Raw genomic sequence first — 22,390 nt, 5'->3', positions numbered from 1 at the left:
TTCTTGGAGGAGAAGTCCATTAACTGCTATTACTCAAGTTTACTTAGGGAATAGCCACTGCTATTAATTGCATCAGTAGCATGGGATCTTCTTAGTGTTTGGGTAATTGTCATAGAAATATAGAAACATAGAAATGACGGCAGAAGAAGACCAAATGGCCCATCCAGTCTGCCCAGCAAGCTTTCACACATTTTGTTTCTCATACTTATCTGATACTCTTGGCCCTTAGTAACTTTTTGGTTCTATTTCACTTCCACCCCCGCCATTGCTTTAGAGAGTAGTGCTGGAGCTGCATCTTAGTGAAGTATCTAGCTTAATTGGTTAGGAGAAATAACTGCCGCAATAAGCAAGCTATTCCCACGCTTATTTGCTTACCCAGCCTGTGCAATTTAGTCCTTGGTTGTCTGAATATAATTCCACTTTACTTCATTCCCCCCTGCCGTTGAAGCAGTGAGCTGCGCTGGATATGTATTCAAGTGAAGTATCAAGCTTAATTGATTCGGGGCAGTAACCGTCGTAACAAGCAAGCTACACCCATGCTTATTTGCTTATCCAGACTATGTAATTCAGTCCTTGTTGGTTGTTGTCTGAATATAAATCATCTTTTCTTCATTCTCCCCTGCCGTTGAAGCAGTGAGCTATGCTGGACATGCAGTGAAAGTGAAGTATCAGGCATTATTTGGTTTCTTGTGGCCTGGTTTGGCCTCTGTTGGAAACAGGATGCTGGGCTTGATGGACCCTTGGTCTGACCCAGCATGGCAATTTCTTATGTTCTTAAGTCTACTTTCAAAAAAATTTGCAAATGTACTCCTTAAATAGTAAACTTTTACACTTAAAGGTTAAATTTGAAAGCCTGGCATGCGCATTAATTAGGGGATGCATGAATAAGTCAGGATCGCATGCACCAACCATATTTTAAAATGTGCTCAGATACACATGCAAATGACGTGGTGCGTGGGGTAAGTCGGGGCCTGGCCAAGAGATGAATGCATAAATACATGCCCCGGCATGCACCAAGGTCCCCTGCAATGTAACTTTACTTCTGCTATGAATGACATGTAAGTTATAAAAGAAAAAAACCCAAGCTATTTGGAAGGGGTTTAAAGGGTCCGGGGTAACTGGGGGGGAGTACAGACTGTCAAAGCAGCAAGGTCTGGAGGACCTAGCTGGGAACTGGGTGAACGAATTGGTAAACTGGTAATGGTGTTGAACATGCGCCTTCTAAAATCCCCCGACTTACGCATTAGAAGCGAGATTTGTGAGACCACTTAAAATTTGTCGTACATGTGCACGAGGCCAGGCTATTTTATAGAGATGTGATTCGGCCTATACTTTCGGTTCAGCCCTCGTTATCGGCCCGCCATGGGAAATTTCGTTTTCCCGCGGTTCGGGCCGATTTTTTTCGGCCGCCCCAAATTTCGATGTTAGCGCGTGCTAACCCCGAAAAATGAATTTTCCTGAAATTTCGGGAAAATCCGCTTCATTTTTTGGGGTGGACGAACCAGGAAGAATTAGACAATTTCGTTGAAATTACCTAATTCGTTTTGGACGAATGCACATCCCTATTTTATAGCATGCCTGCATATACGTGCGCAGGTCAACGTATGCGCGCCAATGTGCGCCCACGTGCCGGCTTCAAAGTTACCATCCCTGTCTGCTACGTGTGCGAGTTTACTAAAATTAATGAACTGTTGCGATGCAATATCATGCAAAGCAGATCATTAATTTGGAATCTAGCGAAAACCAGCACCTAAAGATGTCTTCACTCACCAGCTTTCACAAAAAAAGATAACTGCATTCAGCGAGGTATAGCTATCTTTTTGGCTGGCCCAGCAGCAATGTGTCTCACAAAAGTTTCCTTCAGAGCTCATTTGCAGCTGTACTAAACTTTCATAGAAATATGCTCCTAACCTGCAGGAAGTTCAACTCTTTGGTTTGTACTTGTGATGTGAACTAGGTAGGAACATTTGGAAAATCTTTTACTAAGTAAAATTACCATGATGACACTCTAGTACTTTAAACACAAATGTCTCCCTTCTTCCCATCATAAAGGAAGACAGGCAGATCCTGGTTAGGTTCCACTTAGACCCCAGCCCTCTCCTCTGGGGCCAGGAATGTACCAAGCACATTTCTCATTACTCTGGGACTTTAGCAATGGCTTCGGGGGGGGGGGGGGGGAGCATTAGAGAAAGAGTAAGGCATTTTAGAAAGATAATGGCAACAGAATTTTATTTTAAGAATTAAAAGGAAATCAAATGCTAGGGTTGCATAAAAAAAAAAAGTACAACCAGCAGAAAAAGAAAGTAGGAATGCTTTTCTGTTGACGACATCTCATCGGGAACATTATGTACAGCTTTGGCAGAAACATTCTACGGAGATATACCCAGAGAACAGGTATTTATTTATTTTAAAATGACTTATCTCTACTGCCACTCCAAAGACCATGGTGGTTTGCAAAAAACATCCATGATTTACATGAAAGCACCCCTAACTCATCAAAATAGTGCAGAGCATGCACCCTAAGACCTATGATGTGAGACAAAAGGACCTTTAAATTGGAAAATAAAAAATTAAAAGGACCTTGTATGTCCTAGAGAAGAGAAGAGACAGGGAGCATATGATAAGGATATTCAAAAATCCCCCAAAGAAATAATGTACCAGAGGCAAGCATTTTTCAGGGGAAAGGAAATTTTAGAACAAGGGGTCATGTGAGACTGGAGGACACTAGAATTAGAAGTATCCTAACAAAGTATGTCTTCATAGAAAGGATGCTACATGCATGAAATAGCCTCCTGCAGTGGTTCAAGAAGGGAGAGACAAGCACAGGGGATTCTTAGGAGTGGGAGGCAAAGAGATCAAATAAGGTATCTGATATTACAACAGGCAAATGAAATGGAAAGAGCAATTGAGCTGATAAGTCTTTATATGCAGTTACAATCTATCTTTATGTTTTGCAATATATAGAAGGGGAAAGGAGGCTTAAAATATCAAGAGTTAGAGCAGAGTTATTATGTGTAAAGGGAGTGGAAGAGGAGGGAAAGGAACAGAGATGGGTGGAAGGACAAGGCCAATGGGTACATAAAAGGTAGACGTGAAGGAGAGGGAAGGGAGCTAGAAAGTGAAGTGTATAAACTGAAGAACTGATGAAAAATACATGAGTAAAAAAGGAACCCATGAAGATGGGAAAACTTGGAAAAATGGGAAGGAGAAAGGGAGAATAAGATTTAACAGACACAGCTGCAAGGGTGGCAACATAAACTTGCCATGCATTCTGCTGCATCTGTGTATTTTCTGCCATTGTGCACAATCTATGGCAGCTAGGGTGGCGCCAATCACACCACAGCACCAAGGGTCCACTTTTCCAGCCAACATGACAGCAAATGCACATCACCTTTTCATAGATCTTATGCTGAACCAATAAGATAGCTTTGGGAAGGAAATAAATGTCACCCTCTTGAGAAATCCTGGTAATTATGCCTTCTAGCAGGATGTCTTATTCTTCAGGTATGAGGTTTTTTGAGGAAAGGAGGGGACAGGTCATAAACAGGCAGCAAGGACTTGCAGACTATGTTTTCTGTATACAGTACAGTTGCATACTTTGGTTTTAGTAAAGAGGGTTTATGGATAATCATATTTGAGATGTTTCTGATATGCACAGTTTGTGTAGCTAGTCTAAGAAAATGTAACTTCTGCTTGAATGACTGTTCAGTTATTGAATTCATGGAGAAGATAGATAATACATGAGTAAAAAAGGAACCCATGAAGATGGGAAAACTTGGATGTCTGCTATACATTTTCTCTTATGAAAACATTGTCTGCACAATAACATATCTGGAACAAGTAGAACATTCTGAAACTAGACAAAAGGAGGAGTTAAGTAATGGCTGAGAATTTTCCATGCCAGTATTATAATTACTCAGAATTTTCCTAGAACTGTAACATTTTTACTAACAAAATCTTGACATTCTTTCTTTCATTCTTTGTTAGATCTTATTACTCCCCCATACACAAAATACCCTTAGCATGGTACAAGCAAAAAAAAAAAATCACAAATATGGCGGACAGCATAGGACACAGGAATACAAGCCCTTGTCAATAAATAAATGATGCCAGATAAAGATCAAAGTGGCTCATCCAGTCTGCTCAACAAGGTGTTCAGGGTTGTAACTGCTGCACCGTGCAGGTTACCCCCATCCAGAAGTGATACCACATATTACCCCAGCACTTCATTTTCATCCTCTTGCCCAAATTTACAATGAACACAACTAAAACAGTTAAGTAACACAGACAAAGGACAAAAATAAAACAGTAAAATCCTCTCAGAAGGTGTGCAGGATAAGGCATATCCCACAAGCAAAATATAATGAGAAAAAAAAAGATTTCCCAAAAAAAAGATTTCCCAAAAATCCCTCAAGAATTGATAATATAAAAAAGAAGCAATTATCAACATGAATTAAGTAAAATATTTACATTGAAAAAAAATGTTCATCCCATCAAAATTTAAAGAGATTTCTAAACTGCAATAGGCAAAAATAAAATAAAAGCCTGAGGAAATTTTTTAAAAGTCCTAAAAAATTCTAGATAAAGTAGCCATGTTAGTCCACTTGAATGCACAGAAATAAAAGTCAACAAAAAATAAATACCCAAAAATAAAGTGATACCTTTTTATTGGATTAACTTAATACGTTTTGACTAGCTTTCAAAAATTATTACTCCCTTCTTCTTATCAGCATAGAATATGAAAAAGATGACATTTCCTGAAAATACAAATGAATGCTTCTCCCCATCTACTGTAATATATTATATTCAAGGCAGAAAATGTGAAGAAGCAAACTAAGGCCTGGATTTATCAAAGTGCACTAAATATCGCATGTGATAGGAAAAGGGGTGTGTTGTATGGTAATAGGCAGTTTATTGCAATTTGTGCTAATACCTATGTGAAAACTCTTTTTCACCCAACGCACAATAAAGCTCTGGAATTTGTTGCCAGAGGAGGTGGTTAATGCAGTTAGTGTAGCTGGGTTCAAAAAAGGTTTGGATAAGTCCATTAATCAATTATATTTATTTATTTATTTATTTAGCACTTTTATATACCGATTTTCCAGTAACAGAGTTACTAATCAAGTCGGTTTACATTCTAAACAGTAACCATGACAAGATGATGTCTTACAATAAACAGGTAGATTGAACTTGGATACAAATAAATGGGGTTAACAACAAAAAGTAAAAGTTATGGAGCCTAATGTAGGCTGGAGTTAAGAACAGAAGTTAGGCATAAGGCTAGGTTTTTAATATTAGACTGCATAGAGATAAATGACAAGAGAGTTCTCTGGGGGTTACCAATGAAAGGGATCATAGGTTGGAATTCAAATAAAAAGCTGAAGTTAGGAGAATGCTTGGTTGAATAACCAGGTCTTGAGTCTTTTTTTAAATACAGTAGGGCATTGCACTAGTCTGAGGTCTGATGGGAGAGAGTTCCAAAGTTTGGGACCGGCAGTGGAGAAAGCTCTTTTACTTAATGCTGTCTTCATCAGTGGGACCTGTAGATTGTTTCTGTATGCTTGTCTCACTGGTCTGGCGGAGGTGTGGGGTTGAAGAGGGATCTTGAGCTCGAGTGGGGCGATGTTATGTATTGCCTTGTGGATTGATGAGAGTGCTTTGAAAAGTATTCTGAATTTGATAGGAAGCCAGTGTAGACCACATATCACCCACCAAGATGGGTGATATGTGGTCTCTTTTGTTTGTCTTGGTTAGAATTCTTGCTGTAGCGTTTTGCAACATCTGCAGAGGTTTTGTGGAGTTAGCAGGGAGGCCAAGAAGTAGTGAATTGCAGTAGTCGATTTTAGTGAGAATGATAGCTTGTAAAACTGATCGGAAATCTTGAAAATGGAGGAGGGGTCTCAATCTTTTTAAGACTTGTAGTTTGAAAAATCCATCCTTATTATATTATACTTATATTATTATTATACTTAAGGAATAGCCACTGCTATTAATTGCATCAGTAGCATGGGTTCTTCTTAGTGTTTGGGTAATTGCCAGGTTCTGGCCTCTGTTGGAAACAGGATGCTGGGCTTGATCTGACCCAGCATGGCAATTTCTTATGTTCTATCTTAGTGCAAGTTGTGATAAGTGCCAGAGTTAATGTATTTCTTATATACAGCCACTGGGGGGAGACCATGTTTAAGCTGAGAGAGAGAGAGAGAGAGAGAGACTAGCCATGATGACCTCACACGGTATTTATATCTCTATGGGAGGCCCACCTAGTAACTCGAGATGAGGTTTAGGTATTAGTGTAGGGGTTACTAGTGTAGGGGTTATTAGTGTAGGATGTTACCCATCAAGCTAGGTTGAGAGAACATTGCACAAATCTCATTTTTGGGTGAGTTTCCTCACTCCGAAGGTCATCAAATCTTCACAAGAGTGCACTGTTCTGTTCGTACGTCTCACTTTGAATGTCAAAGTGGCCCCTAACCACTACACTAATACCTAACCTTCACCTCAAGTGACTAGGTGGGCCTCACATAGAAATATAAATACGAATCTAATGTGAGGGCATTACAGCTAGGTTCTCTCTCTCTCTCTTGCTCTATCTCTTTCTCTCTCTTCTCTAGCTAGGCTGGCTCCCCAGAAGCTCAAACCTACTAAACATGGTCCCCCCAGTGGTTGTATGTAGGAAATACATCAATTCTGGCACTTATCACAAAGTGCAAAAATGTTATCACAACTTGCACTAAGATAGCACTTCACATACAGGCCTATCCTGTAAAGTGCGGCTGTGTTTACCCTGCTCCTAAGCCGCTTCTAACTCACGTTTCGGCCGCGTTAGCCCTTCCTGCGATCCCGAATCCCCTTTAACCTACTCCTACCGCGTCCTAAATTCCCCGGGTAACCCCTTCCGCCCGCGGCATGCATATTGCATGCAAACGAGCGAATTATCGCGATATTGCATGCAAACGAGCCAATTAGCTATTCCCCTAGCATCCCGTAACCCGCGCTGTGACTAACGCTACCTTTCCCTGCCGTTTTGTCGCGCGTTTAACCTGCAAATTTACCGCCTACCCTGACCCAGGCGGTAGAGGCATGGGTAAGGGTAGGTGGCAAGCTTTCCCCCAGCCCCCGCTCACCTGCCCCGGCCGCGATCATGGGTGCCGGTCTCCGTGGCAGCCCCAGTCCTCTCCCCTCCTCCAGAAACAAAAAAAAAAAAAAAAGGCGAAAAAAACGTTGCAGCCCCCCTCCGATGTCCGGACTGGGGCTGCCACGGAGACTGCAACGGCAAAGCGAGTTTTCAGTGTCCCCCCCTCCTCTCGGAGCAGGGCGCGAAAAGCCGCCTTGCTCCGGGAGGGGGGGGGGACACTGACGGCGGCGAAGCAACGCAGAAGCAACGGCGAAACGACTTTTCAGTGCCCCCCCCCTCTCGGAGCAGGGCGCGAAAAGCAGCCTTGCTCCGGGAGGGGGGGGGGGGGCACTGACAGCGGCGAAGCTTTCCCCCAGCCCGGACACCGGCAAAACTTGCTGTTTTGCAGCCATGAGCCACGAGCAGGAACGCGAAGATCTGGCTCCGATAGCTCCTCCCGACAAGATGGCCGCCTGCACGGGGAAAGAGTACAATTGGCCGCTGAAGACGTGACATCACGACATCACGTCTTGAGCGGCCAATTGTACTCTTTCCCCGTGCAGGCGGCCATCTTGTCGGGAGGAGCTATCGGAGCCAGATCTTCGCGTTCCTGCTCGTGGCTCATGGCTGCAAAACAGCAAGTTTTGCCGGTGTCCGGGCTGGGGGAAAGCTTCGCCGCTGTCAGTGCCCCCCCCCCCCTCCCGGAGCAAGGCTGCTTTTCGCGCCCTGCTCCGAGAGGGGGGGGGGGACACTGAAAAGTCGTTTCGCCGTTGCTTCTGCGTTGCTTCGCCGCCGTCAGTGTCCCCCCCCTCCCGGAGCAAGGCTGCTTTTCGCGCCCTGCTCCGAGAGGGGGGGGGGACACTGAAAAGTCGTTTCGCCGTTGCTTCTGCGTTGCTTCGCCGCCGTCAGTGTCCCCCCCCCTCCCGGAGCAAGGCTGCTTTTCGCTCCCTGCTCCGAGAGGAGGGGGGGGGGGGGGGACACTGACAGCGGCGAAGCAACTTACTTTTGCACCCGATCGGACCAGACTTCCTGGTATCTGTCATTTCAAATGACATTTGAAATGACAGATACCAGCGTGGCGTGAAGCCTTAGGCCCGCGCACCCAGGATCCTGTATAGGCGCTCTATCCAGTATCCTGGGTTGCGCGGGACTAAGGCTTTTCGGACGCGGCTTACATTTACATATAATTAGGCTTCAGGATCGAGCGGTAGGTGAGCTGCACTGTGCGGGCGGTAACCGCGGGTGCCGTAGGCACTAACGCAGCTCTTCCTACCGCTCGGTACTGGATCACCCTGATAGGTATTAGCACAAATTGCAATAAGCTGCCTATTACATAAAACACACCCCTTTTCCTATCGCATGCGATATTTAATGCATTTTGGTAAATCCAGGCCTATGTTTGTTAGACAGGCCAGATGTTAAATGCAAGAATCAGTTCACATGGACAAAAGATCAAACACCACAGAGAAGACCAAAGTGACACCTCCATGGGGCGAACACTATTCATAACTAGACCACTGCATCAATGATCTCATGAGTGGGATAATTAAAAGAACATTTAAAGCAATCTAGGAGCATAAGACCTTTGAAGGTCACCACACAAACCTAGTTTTTCTTTTAACCCGATATGAGCCATAAAATTATACTGCCTGTCATCTTCATCAAATCCCTCACCCCCCAACTCCTCTTCCCACTATCATAAGAATGCCTACAAAAAGTATGCAATCGTTTGATTAGGCACTGGTTCAGGTGAAGGGTGAATACACAACTGTAGTTTGAAAATGTTATTGTCTATAAAACATGCAACATTCCCTAGCCACATTGAAGTTTTTTAACACCTTGGCAGCACAAAAGTTAATCTGGACTAATCCCTAGGTCTGCTTTTCAGCTGTTCATGCGAGAGTCTTGATTTACATGCTAACAGTTTGGGGGATCATTTTCAAAAGTATTTCAGTGGGTAAAGGCTCCTTTACATAAGGAAAGAAGTCTTTTGCAATTCATGTCTTGTACGGGGCAGTCCGCAGTAGTTGGTTAGATTGGGCCCTATGAAGCACATTCAGCAATTTCGTTTTGCCGTCCTTGCATGTTCTTTGCCCCGCTTATTTTGCAGCCATAAGGAATCCCTGAAGCCCTGGCGTGCGTCAGGATTTTCAAAACAGGAAATTCTGCAGGGACTTCCCATCTGAAAACCGACTGGCAGACCGACAGGTTTCCTAATTGCCTACTTACAAGATCATTTTAAAACGAATGTGCACATGCGCATATTGGTGCGCGAGCAGAGATACTCTACAATTTTCAATCGTGCCCACACTTGCATGTATATGTTTTAAAATACACCTCCCATGCAGAAGTATATTGCTAATTTTAAGAGGTTACTCGAGCAAACCTGCTTTGTGTGTCTTCCATAGGACTTTGCCGGCTTTAACGCACATATGTTGGCAGATTTTTAAAATCTGCGCACAGGAGGGTCATCCCATTTTTCTCCAATTCGTTCACCAGTTTGCCCAGTTAATATCGCAGCCTTTAAAACCCCCATCCGGTTCTTCATCCTGCACGCTCCCCGGTTGCTCTACGCCCCTCGCTCTGTCCTGTAGGCCCTGAAACTCGAGATCTACAGACTTGCTCCTCATCAGGGACAGCAGTAGAGTTTCAGGGCTAGCAAGCCCATGTGCGCTGCAGTCTCCAGTTTTAAAATTAAGTTTCGCAAGCAAGTATTGGGCCCTCCCCAGAATGCTCATGCTCCACCTATGCACCACCCATGTTCTGCACTCTTAATTTTGGTGCAAGTACTTTGAGGCTTCTTAAAATTTGCGCTGCTCGCATGCAGCCCCCACACATGCGTTTATGGGCACTTTTGCACAAGCAACACTTTTAAAATCTACCTCGCAATCTTTTAATGGAGGCTTGCAAAAGATCTGTAGACTTAGGAAGGATATTGTGCAGATGCATTTCCATGGGCAAAACAGTGTTTTACATCCCAGAATGACCTTCTTTTTAATTACTTCTTTTAAATATTTATAGACCGCATAGTCCTAGGTGGCTTACAATAAAAAAAAAAACATGCTAAGTTTACCCAGACTGAATTAATTCCTGGGGAGGGGGAGTTGGGGAGGCATTTGAACTCACGTCCATACTTTTGGATTTTAAAAAATGCGTGTGCAAATTTCCATGGGACATTTATGCAGATATTTTAGCAAGGGTAACGTAGGGTTATTTGGTGGGATCATTTTCAAAGCAGGCTTATGCACATAAATCCACTTTGAAAGCTGGTGTAATTCACGTGCATATCTGCTGGTTAACTTAGGTGAGATCTTGTTACAGAGTTACCCCCATAATGGTGGGAGTAGCTAGGTAGGAGAGGCTTTCAAAAGCTTTAAACATTGCATCCTCCAGAATAAAACCAAATTCAAACATTAAAAGCACAATCTCAATTATTATGTGTACTGTAACAACCAACTGAGCTTTCTAAAACTGTTGTCAAAACTTCAGGTATAATATAATTGCCTTTGTTTCATTGGGCCACCAAACTACTAAATATGTGGCTGAACTTCTCTTTTGACAATGACTGGTGGTGATCTCCCCATGCTAGGAAGCGGTGCTTAATTCTCAACTCAGTGCACAATAATACACTTCAGAACTGCAAATTATTGCATTTTTCAGCTGGTGCCAATGAGAACAGCATTTCCACGTGTCACTCCTATTACAAAAATTCCACCTTGGGGTGAAAAGGAACCAGAAAAATAGAGAAAGAAAAAAAAATTAAAGTTTTATCCATTGTTATTTGTACATTATGGCAAAGTAAATGGCCTGTTACAAGAGAAAGGTCAAATTTGTCTTAAACAAAATTTACAAGGGAAGTATGAACATTATTCTTTCTGGCATGTATGCCACAATATTCATCAGATTGTTTCACTTTTCTTTTGGTTGCTGCTTAAACAAAAAAGTCTAAACCTTATTTTGACTACATCATACCCATGCTGCGGGTAGCCAGAGGCACATCCAATTCTTGTTAAACAGTAGGAAGGATTCTTACTAGAGACGGCTCTTCTGCCTCCTGAATCGGAGGGGTGCCGTCGGGCAGAGATGGAGGACTGGGATCACTTCCATTGGTCACATCTCCATCTGTCAGTGCATCAAATGAAGGCAATCCATCCTCGTCCACAGGGATACTGTCCAGGGTCTCAGTGAGGACTGCAAGCAAATTTGCCTCGCTCTCTTCATCTATCTTCTACAAGAACAGAAAACAGAGAGGAGAAAATAAAAAGATTAATCTATTGCAACTACAAAAGGACTCTTCTTCTGAACTCTGGACTAGCTGCCTTGCCATGCTTTCGGAGTAGCCCCTTTTTGCAGCTGTGACTTGCTAAGGCCACCAACAAGCAGGAAAACAGATACTCTTTTGCTTGTTTTTTTTGTATTTATTCCAGTTGATTTTGCTTCTTAATGTGATTTTAAAGCCATGACATTAACAAGTGAAGCTAAATTATCAGGCACTGTCTGCAGCTCAAACTGCACCTATAGATGCTGAAGTGAAAAATCGAAGAGGCCGCTGTGCTAAGCCAGTCATATTCACTGACAGTCCTCGAGGGCCACAAAGGCGTAGGCTTTTCTGGATATGCCTAATGATACGCCCGAGACAGATCTGCATGCAATCGAGTGGTATACATGCAAAATCTATCTTGGGCATATTCATTAGAGATATTCTGAAATCCTGACTCATCCGCAACCCTCAAGGACTGTCGGTGAATACCATTGTACTAAGCATTTTCCTTCATACACACAAAGGCGTTGCTATAATAAAACCCACGCTAAAACTGGAGTTAAATGTTAGCATGGGGTTTTATTTAACACGCTTGCTAAAAATAGGAGTCCCCAAGGGATGCAGTAAGCTAATAGGATGCAAATCGAGCAGGAGTATAAAAAAAAAAGTGTGTTAAATGAAAAAGTGTGTTAACCTGAAAAATCCAAACTAATGCAGAAAAGTGCTTTAAAAACTGCTTTAAAATAGGTATAAGGAGGTAGGTTCTTGAAATTGGGAGGAGTGTGACCAAAATGACTGTGCATGCACCTACAGAAGAAAAGTACACACTTTAGTGCTGTGCATTCCTAATGACTATACTTCCCCATTCCAGAGAACTTACCCTTTCATTTCACTTGGCATGCCATGTCCAAATGGCCTTGCATTTTGGTCACACCCTTCCTAACTTCAAGCGTTTACCTCCTTACTCCTGCATTTTGTTAACTCCTTGGCCTGAGGAGCAGTAAAGGTTAACTCACAATTCTGGTGGCCAGGATATTCTATTGCTGTGCCCATGTGGAAATGTCAGGGTGTTCCTTCCACACTGGGCACAGCAAGAGAATCACTTTGACCAGCAGAAATGTGTATTTACGCCACCTCAGCCCAAAAAGGACTTATGTTTCCAATGTAATCTCCTGGGGGCTTTCACCTGCAGCTGAACAAAACATACGCTCTTTGGGGAGGACACCTTCTGCTGAACAGGGTGCACTTTTGTGTTGTGCATTCTGACTTGGCGTACTGTTCAGCTGTAGGTGCCCTCCCCAGAGAGCTTACATATTATTCAAGCACATACAGGTAGCTGAAGAAAGTGTAATGTCCCTGGAATGGGCGTCTACAGTTAAACAGCATGACAAAGTTGGTATGCACTGCACTGGTGTACTGTTCAGCTGTAGGTGCCTGCCCCGAGAGCTTACTGGAAATCAAACTCCTGGGTCCGAGGTGGCGTAAACTCACATTTCTGGTGGCCAAAGTTATTCTATTGCTGTGTCCAGTCTGGTAGAAGCAGCTAGACACTCCCATACTGGGCACTGCAAAAGTATGACATGGCCACCAAAAATGTGAGTTACATTTTCTTCCTGCACTGACGTAGGAGTTAAATGACCAGCATTAAGAAAATGTGCTTTAAGCTGTCTGCCCTTTAACACAACTCCCCGCATTGCTAGGAAATTGCTAATGTTTCTTTTACATGGGATTTGCATGCACCCAATCTAAGCATGCTGTGGATTTTTTAGTGCAGAATCTTTGGGTGCTAAAAGCCATATTACATTACTGCATAAGGTTAGCGCCGAAAAACCCACGCTAAAGCATGAGTATATGCCCACGGTAGGCTCAGTGCAGCTTATTTCATTGGCCCCTATATAGGGAAAACATTCTACACCATCAGGCCCAAAATCTGCAGTTTCTCAGGTTTCTTCTTCCGTTACTGAACCTCAGTTAAGCACCCTAACAAAACTGCAAGAATACAGGAGTGAAGCTGCTAATCAGAAGACTGAAAGGATGTGCAGGCCAAAAAAATGTGTGTTGTGTCATTTGGTGGAAAATTTCTGTAATGTTAAGGTTTTTTCACAATTTTTGGTGTTTTTTTGTTTGTGTTTTTTTTAAGTTTCGGACATAGTGTGCACTAAAAAAAGATAGAAGGGAAAATACAAAATTTTATATTCTTTTCTATTTCATCTTGAAAATAATATGATGAAATAATGTTGTTGACATTGTCTTTGCTGTTTCGAATGAATGCACATCCCTATTCGCTAATGCATGGCTTCCCATACACCCTCGGGACACCACTGCCAGTCAGATTTTAAGGACTTCCACAGTGAATATGCATGAGATACATTTGCATACACTGAGTCTCCATCATGTGCAAATGTGTTTCATGCATATTCATTGTGAATATCCTGAAATCATGATTGGCTGTTGGCTCACCAGGACAGGTTTGGGGAAACCCTACACTAATATATTTTAATTTGGTGCTAAAAATCTTATCCTGCAAAAAAGCAATCACTTAAGTTTCAGCTTCTAAAAATGTAAAGACCTAGAATGTTAGCCATTCTTGCACAGTGTTCAGTATTAGTTTGGTTTATCAATTTATCCAGTAGGTTGTCTTTGAAGTTGCCCTTGCCAGTACAGTGATGTTTGTGTGCTCATTATGCTATTGTACAAGTTATCTTCTTCACATGTGTGCGCACACACAGGCTGTAAGCGGGTAGATAAATGTGTTGATTTAGTGTTCATTTACGATAGATATGGCAATGCAATAAGTTGCTTACGTAGAATACCTGCATATTAAGAAGCCTTTAGTACTTTGCCTTATTTCTTTCTTCTTTTTAGTGAGCAAAGAAAACCATTTGAAAATGGGGAGGCCAACAGGACAGAAACAAATGCGAGAAAACCAACTTGTCAAACCAGCAGTCTCCTAGAGATTCAAGGCATGCCATGATGAAAGAAAGTTAGTAACTTTCATTAAGATTTTCACTGATCAGATTAAAGCACTGTTAGCATCCTGCGCCATAGTTTTCCCCAAATAAGTGCACAAAATTTAATGAAAGAAAAACAGTTAAATAGAATTGTTATGCTAGTGACAATAAGTAGCCTTTTGATGTCATTCAAAAAAGATCCCACAGCATTTTTTTTTTTTAAACAACCAACAGAGGTGTGACTAAGCATTGATAGTACTAATGATTTATGCATACTGCACAACACTGGAGGTGGAACATATCCATGACAGTGGATTTAGCAGAATCTTTACTGCTGTCAAATAAATAAATAGAATACCTCTAACAGAGGGAGAGAGGGGGATGGTGAATGGTTAGCATAATGGACTGGGACCAGGGTTCAAATCCCGTTTCTCCCAATAAAACCTGTCATGACATTGGGCAAGTCGCGATGAGGTCAATATCAGAAGCCATTAGATGGATAATTTACAAGTTATCCAACTAAATGTCAAGTTTTGGTATATTCAGCCCCTTATCTATCTAAATTATAGTTGGATTTTCAGGCTTCTCCATAAACTTTCAATAGTGTCCTGTCACTCTGTGCACCTTCTGCTCCAATCCCCTTTTGAAGTTATTAAATTGTGCCATGGTCCATGGGTCGTACCCCACCCCCTTCCCCGGATCTATCACAATTATAAAATACTGTTGTTGCCTGCCCCTCCCACCCTTGCACCTTCCCCCTACAGTTTAAATATGTGGCATGCCACACCTGACCCCCTAAACCACCCATCCCCCAAAACCACAGAAATCCCTGCCGAGAGCGGGATATGCACTTACCTGCTCCCGACACACTCCAATGTACTTTAGGTCTGTCAAATGCTGCACTGGAAGCGTAAACTGCACACAGGGCCGGATTTTAAGAGGATTTACGCGCGTAACCGGCCTTAAGCACGCCAGGCCTGCAAGCGCATGTTAGGCCGCGCGCGCTTCTTTTAAAATCTACCCCACAGTTTGCACAGCTTTTTTTTTTTTTTTTTTAATTCACAGTGCTACTTAACTGACTATCTTTTGAAGATATCCGGTTAAATAGGAAGTTATCCGACCACACAAGGCAGAATATCTAAAAAACCTAACCGGTTATATTCAAACATAGACAACTAGATTTTTAGTTATCTGGCTACATGTAACCAGTTAACTAGGAAAGTAAATTCAGTGGGACATTTATCCCACTGAATGTACAGAACAAGTTATCCGGCTAACTTTATCTGGATAAGTTATCTGGCTAACTTTATCTGGATAATTTATCCACCAACCAGTTTACTGAATATTACACTTATTATCTTCTGCTGCTGTTGGTACCCACTTAGTCTGTAAGCTCATTGGGGAAGGAACTCATTATACCTGTATGTTACATGATAGCTTGGATTAGGACACTAAATCAGTGCTTAAATAAAATAGTTCCTTATTGCACCTCCCCCAACATATAATATTAGAAAGAGCTAAACTTGTGATCCTTTTATACACAGATAAAGTAATTCTGTTACATTGGTTGAACGAGAATAACTACTATGTGAATGAAATAAACACCAAGGCCAAACCTTCAGTGCATTAAGGCTAAAATACTAAAGTAGCTAATGCTTTCTTAGGCATTAATGTGCGTTAAAAGCACAGTTAGTGTGCGTATTCCAGTTTATGCAGGTTAACAATACTTTTAATGTGTGTTAATTAGCTTGCATGAAATTTAACAAAAAAAACCTTGTTAATGAGGTAATCAGATGTAAAACAAATCATTACCTATTAGAGATAGGAAAATAACACACGTTAAAATGCACAAAAGTGAACACAGACCCGCTAACACAGAAAAATTGAACTACATTTCGGGGAGGTGTCCTTAAGATTTTCTGATAACGCCCATGTATACACCAACTAGCTGGTTAATTAAGTTGTTCACATATCATTTTAACATGGGCCATTAATGTGAGCTTATTAATACAGGTTAGGAGCTGACTTTAATGCACTTTAAGACATTTGAGTTCAGTAACTTCCAGAAGACTCAGAAGATTCACAATTTGGTTGGCTATCTTAAAGCCTGTTAACCAAATCTTATTACAGGCTGCAGTTTTCTGTTAAGAAGGTACTAGACTTGGCCGAAAATATTAGCAGTGTACTTTAGGTCTTTGGTGCCACCGAAAGTCTTCCATTACTAAAGTATGATACTTGTCATTAGCTGATTTACTTTAATAGCTTTAATAGACATTCAACTAGATTGACAATCCAACGGGGAAAGTGGAATGGACATGGGTCTTCATCGGAACAATCTCAATTAGTTATGTGCTAGTTCCAACAATCAAACACCCCAGAGAAAGCAAAGGATGTGACAAAGATGACTCTGTTAAACAATTAATGTCACTTTCCATTATTGCTTCAGTCCCAATTTACAGAGCAAATAAATCAAAGTCAGCACAGATGAAGCACAGTAGCCGCTAACACATGTCTGTTCACAAACCAAACAGCAGCAGAAGCACATTACATAGTAAAATGACATTGCAAGATAACCTTTAAAATGTTTAACTAAGCTACAGTATTATTCTTAATTGTCCTAAATTACTGTTTATACAGAAACATATTTATTAGCTACAGTGCAAAGAGGAAAAAGTGGTAGAGGAAAATGCCCTGGTAGATCATATTATTTAACAATCACTAGAAACTCTTTGGATCACTACCGCAGTCTTACTCGTTGTGTTGACAACCATGGAGAGAATCTACAGAATGCCCTAATGCAGAATATTTTAAATTCTCTTTTCTACCACATAGGAAAGGCATTTCTCCTAGGGGTATCCACCTGACCCACACCTGCTAATCTCCATGACACAGCAGTGTTAGGCACATGCAGCAGAGCTTAAAGTCACGTGTATGAGCTGTGCAGACAAAACCACCAGCAAAAAATAAAGACTGGCAAATATACATGGGAGCTTTTGATATTATATTTAATATGCCTATAAGATGGACAAACACAGCATTTGTTCAAATTGATATTATGGTTAGGGCACACTGATTTTTGAACCATATTATTTATGCATCCAGTGTGAGTGCAATTACTCTCTGTTTCTAGTTCCTGACTTGCTGATCCCTCTTTGATAAAAGTACTCAGGTTTAATAGTCATTTAATCTTTGCTTCATTAGTTTGACTTTTCTAATGTGAATTAGGGCAAGTGGAAAATCGTGTATGCCTTCAAGCTGGCAATGAACAAATTCTTAAACAGATATACCGCAAAAGGTAATCAGCATAAGGTGGGTCTAAAAGGAACAAGCTGGCTGCAGCCTATGATTCTCAGAGGCTTCTATTAATGCAGCAATTCTCAACCCTGCCTGAGAACATGCCCAGCAAGATGGGTTTGCAGGATATCCAGAGTGACTGTGCATGAAATATACACATTTGCAAACAATGGAGGCAGTGCATGCATATCTATCTCTTGCATATTCAGTGTTGATATCCTGAAAACCTGACTTGTTGTGTGTGCACAAAGACTGGGTTGAGAACTTCTATGCTGAGGAGTGGAAGAGTAGCATAGTAGCAGCGTACTAAGAACCAAGGAAGCCACGGTACATATCCTGCTTATCCCACTGACACCCCTTAGGCAATTCACTTTACCATCAATTGCCTCATGTACCAGCTTAGGATCCTATTTACTAAGCATTTTTCTCAAAGACACAGAATGGTAGAAAACCTTTAGTAAACAGGCCCCTTAGATTTTAAGCCTTCCGGGGAAGGGACCTACCAACTGTACCCGAGTTTGTAACTTGCCTTGAACTGAAATTTGGAAAGACAAGTATATCCAGATTCAAAGTTCAGTATCCCTTAATCCTATTCTGCTAAAGTATGTAAATCATAGTATTATTTATTCATTTAAATTAATTTACAAATTTCCCATCCACACTATTGCTTGTTCTAGGTGAAACACAGAAGAAAGGTGAACAATAAACATAAAACACCACTAAATAATTAAAAAAACAAACTTAAAAAAACCCCAAACATTAAAGCCTTCAGTCCCTCAGCCCAAATAAATCTACCCTGCCAAATCTATCCCATGCTTTAAACATGAACTGTTGGGAAGCAGGCAACTTCTACAGGAAAATTATAAAACAGGCAAAGAAAGCCAACTCAAAAGTCATACTAGTATCACACTGATCCAAATACTTGTACAATAATTACTCCAAGAAAAATTCATAAATAATTCAAATGTATGTTAATTTCTTTGTATTTGTGATGTTCAATTAATTTTTAAAAAGTAGTTTAATGATCAAACATTCCTTGTGACCTTTGGCAAATCTCCATTGGCTCATGTACAAACTTAGGGGCTCATTCACTAAGCTGAGGTAAAATAATATGGGAGTCGCAAGGTGGTGGTAATTGGCTCTGTCGCTTTGTGACTCCCATGGTATTTTTCATGATTGTATAATACCGACATGAAAAATACCACAGCAGTAAATGGTCTCAAAAGAATAAGCGATGCAGACTCAGTATTGTAGAGCACCATCACTTAAACAGGCCAATGGCCCTGAGTCACACTCACCCTCATTACAAACCCCAGGAGATGTCCATAGACAACATGCACCACTCCCACCCCTCACTCCTGCTACCTCTTGAGGCAGCCATAGTAACAAAAGAAAGTTAAAACAATTTTTAAAACTAGCCCAGGTCCTACCTCAACCCATCCCCATCAAGTCAAAAATTATGCCCCTGGAGTCTGGGATCCCCACTTCCAACTCCAGCCCACCCTCCAGACCCCCACGAGACTTACAATTCCAGCTATAGTAGTCCAGTGAGGGCCCAGAGTGCCTATAGGCTCTGGGCCTTTCGATGGCCATTTTTCGGCCTTTACCACTTCACATGATGGGGTAACCAGCACCATTTTGAAAAGTGGCCACCATTGGACCCAGATCTTAGGAGGCGCTCTGGGTACCCCTGGACCACAAGGACTGAAATTGTAAGTCTTTTGTGGGTCCCGATCTCCTGAGGCATGATTTTTGGTTTGATGATGAGGGGTCAGAGAGTGTGAGGTGGGATTAGGAAATGTTTTAACTTTTCTTTTGTTTTTTTGAGGGGGGGTTAAGGTAGTTTATTTTATGTATCTCTTACCTTATGTTTTATTGCTAGGTTTTTAATTACTGTATTTTTTTATTCATTTTAATGTATTTTTATTGCTATTGTTTTAACGTTTGTACATCACTTTGATTTATGTAAGAAAAGCTATTTATTAAATACAATAAACTAAGTAACTAACTACTGTTACCTCCAGGGTGACAGGGTGGTTGGAGATGAAATAGAGGGTCTATGGAGACTCCTAGGGTTTTTTAATTGTTTTAAGGGGGTGATTTAGGACCATCAGCCTCTTTAAGCTAAAACCCCGGAGCATCAGGACTTGCTTTATCTCATGTTATCTCTGCATTAAGCTGTTTTCCATATAGTAAACGGCCTAACGTGGTTTAGTTGAATGAGTCCCTTAGATTATAAGCCCTCTGGGGATAAGGAAATAAAAATAGTACCTGAATATAATTCACTTGAAATATCACAAAAGGCAGATTATTAAAAAAAAACAAAACCCAAAAAAACAAATATACAACTTATTGGATTTCAAACCCCATTTTCTTTCGGATGTCTAGCCGCAGTTGCAACACTGTTGTTCAATGTCTCTGGTCAGGGGAGAATAGGAAATTCTCTATTGCCTCACCAGTTGCCTGCACAGGTTATAACTATCAGAATTTCATCTTGTCCCACTAAAGTGAAAATCACCATTGGTACCAATACCGTCACTAAAATTGCATAGTTGACCAAATATTTTCCTAAACTTTGAATGAACTTCTTTATAAAAACAACTTCAGTAGATGCTGTGGTTTTTTTGTGCTAATCTAGAGGTGTGCTTTACGTTTTTTAGTGTGTGTATGTGTATACACATCTCACGTGATATCAACAGGATGTTAATTTATTATGCTGAAGATGTACTAAACATGTTTTCCTAGAGACAGAAAATTGGAGGGAACTGTTTGTACATATAGCCCCTTGGGGTTGTCCTGTGAACAATTCCTTTTCAAACATTTTATTTATCTTACAATATTTTTCTTGGAAATTCTAATGTTTTGTATACTTTCTAAGATAGTCGTGACTGATGCTTATGGTTAGTTGAAATGTAGAAGTCCCTGGAGCTGGCCAGATGCATAATTTGCATGGTTCTGGTGCTCTCCCCTCCTTTCCCACTCTTAGGAGCCAAAGCTTTAACAGCAGATTTCTTGCTGGAATTTATAATGGAGAAAGAAGGACTGAGATTGGACAACTCAGATAGGTACATGTAACAAGTAACTTGCCCTCTTTCTGCCAGTAAGATTGTGCAAATGCCCACAAATCCTCTAATGCAGAAGGGGCTATGGAGGTGAGGGAAACGTCTCAATAGGGATTGGATATTGAATATTGTAGCTATGAGCGTGGGTGGGAGAGCCAGAGCTAAGATCTGATAGTGGTGCTGTGATGGTATAAGAGACTCGTTGGGAGGAAGGATAAATTAGAGGCAGCCCAGAGAAGAACTACCAAAATGGTGTGGGGACTTCAACAAAAGCCTTATGAGATAAGAATCTAATTAATAGAGTATACCCTACAGGATAGGAGAGATAGGGGAGAAAGGGTAGAGATATTCAGCTACCTGAAAAGTATTAAGGATGAACAGTAAAGTAAACCTTTTTCAATATAAGGGTTGTTCTTTGAAGGGGTAGACTCAAGAACAATGCCAGAAAAAGGTTTTTTGACAGAAAGCATGGTGGATACATGGAACATCCTCCAGAAGCAGGTGGTGAAGACTATAACATTAACAGCATCAGAAAAGCACAGAGGATTTTTAGTTCAAAAAACATGAAGTAAGAGTAGATGAACAACTTAGCAGTACTTGATTAAGCATCACACCCTACTAGAAGGATTCAATAACTATGTAGCCCCTGGATGGGAAGACCCAGATAACAGAACCAAAACCTCACAATCTAAGAGTGAATCCCATTTGCAAAGTTGTCTAAGGTGTTCAGTAGAGATGTGAATCGTGTCCTCGATCGTCTTAACAATCGATTTCGGCTGGGAGGGGGAGGGAATCGTATTGTTGCCGTTTGGGGGGGTAAAATATCGTGATATATCGTTAAAATCGTTAAAACCCGCTAAAACCCACCCCCGACCCTTTAAATTAAATCCCCCACCCTCCCGAACCCCCCCCAAATGACTTAAATTACCTGGTGGTCCAGCGGCGGTCCGGAACGGCAGCGGTCCGGAACGGGCTCCTGCTACTGAATCTTGTTGTCTTCGGCCGGCGCCATTTTCCAAAATGGCGCCGAAAAATGGCGGCGGCCATAGACCAACAGGATTCGACGGCAGGAGGTCCTTCCGGACCCCCGCTGGACTTTTGGCAAGTCTTGTGGGGGTCAGGAGACCCCCCCAAGCTGGCCAAAAGTTCCTGGAGGTCCAGCGGGGGTCAGGGAGCGATTTCCCGCCGCGAATCGTTTTCCGTACGGAAAATGGCGCCGGCAGGAGATCGACTGCAGGAGGTCGTTCAGCGAGGGTTCCGGCGCCTCGCTGAACGACCTCCTGCAGTCGATCTCCTGCCGGCGCCATTTTCCGTATGGAAAACGATTCGCGGCGGGAAATCGCTCCCTGACCCCCGCTGGACCTCCAGGAACTTTTGGCCAGCTTGGGGGGGGGGTCTCCTGACCCCCACAAGACTTGCCAAAAGTCCAGCGGGGGTCCGGAAGGACCTCCTGCCGTCGAATCCTGTTGGTCTATGGCCGCCGCCATTTTTCGGCGCCATTTTGGAAAATGGCGCCGGCCGAAGACAACAAGATTCAGTAGCAGGAGCCCGTTCCAGACCGCTGCCGTTCCGGACCCCCAGGTAATTTAAGTCATGGGGAGGGTGGGGGATTGAAGGAGGTAGGATTTGGCAAGGAAATGTTTAAGTTATTTGGGGGGGGTTCGGGAGGGTGGGGGATTTAATTTAAAGGGTCGGGGGTGGGTTTTAG

General features: G+C 42.0%; 1 protein-coding gene across 3 annotated transcripts in view; it reads right to left on the bottom strand.

Annotated features, from left to right (window-relative positions):
• The window catches only part of PPARGC1A (PPARG coactivator 1 alpha), a 1,526,193-nt gene that overhangs the window by 96,973 nt on the left and 1,406,830 nt on the right, over positions 1–22,390 (bottom strand). For all 3 annotated transcript variants that reach the window (XM_029590158.1, XM_029590166.1, XM_029590174.1), the window contains one exon: positions 11,148–11,342. In XM_029590158.1, coding sequence (XP_029446018.1) covers positions 11,148–11,342 — 195 coding nt within the window. The remainder of the gene's footprint in view (positions 1–11,147; positions 11,343–22,390) is intronic.

The sequence above is a fragment of the Rhinatrema bivittatum genome, chromosome 1 (assembly GCF_901001135.1).
Source record: "Rhinatrema bivittatum chromosome 1, aRhiBiv1.1, whole genome shotgun sequence".
Taxonomy (NCBI): Eukaryota; Metazoa; Chordata; class Amphibia; order Gymnophiona; family Rhinatrematidae; genus Rhinatrema; species Rhinatrema bivittatum.
This window is presented reverse-complemented; position numbering and strand designations above follow the sequence as displayed.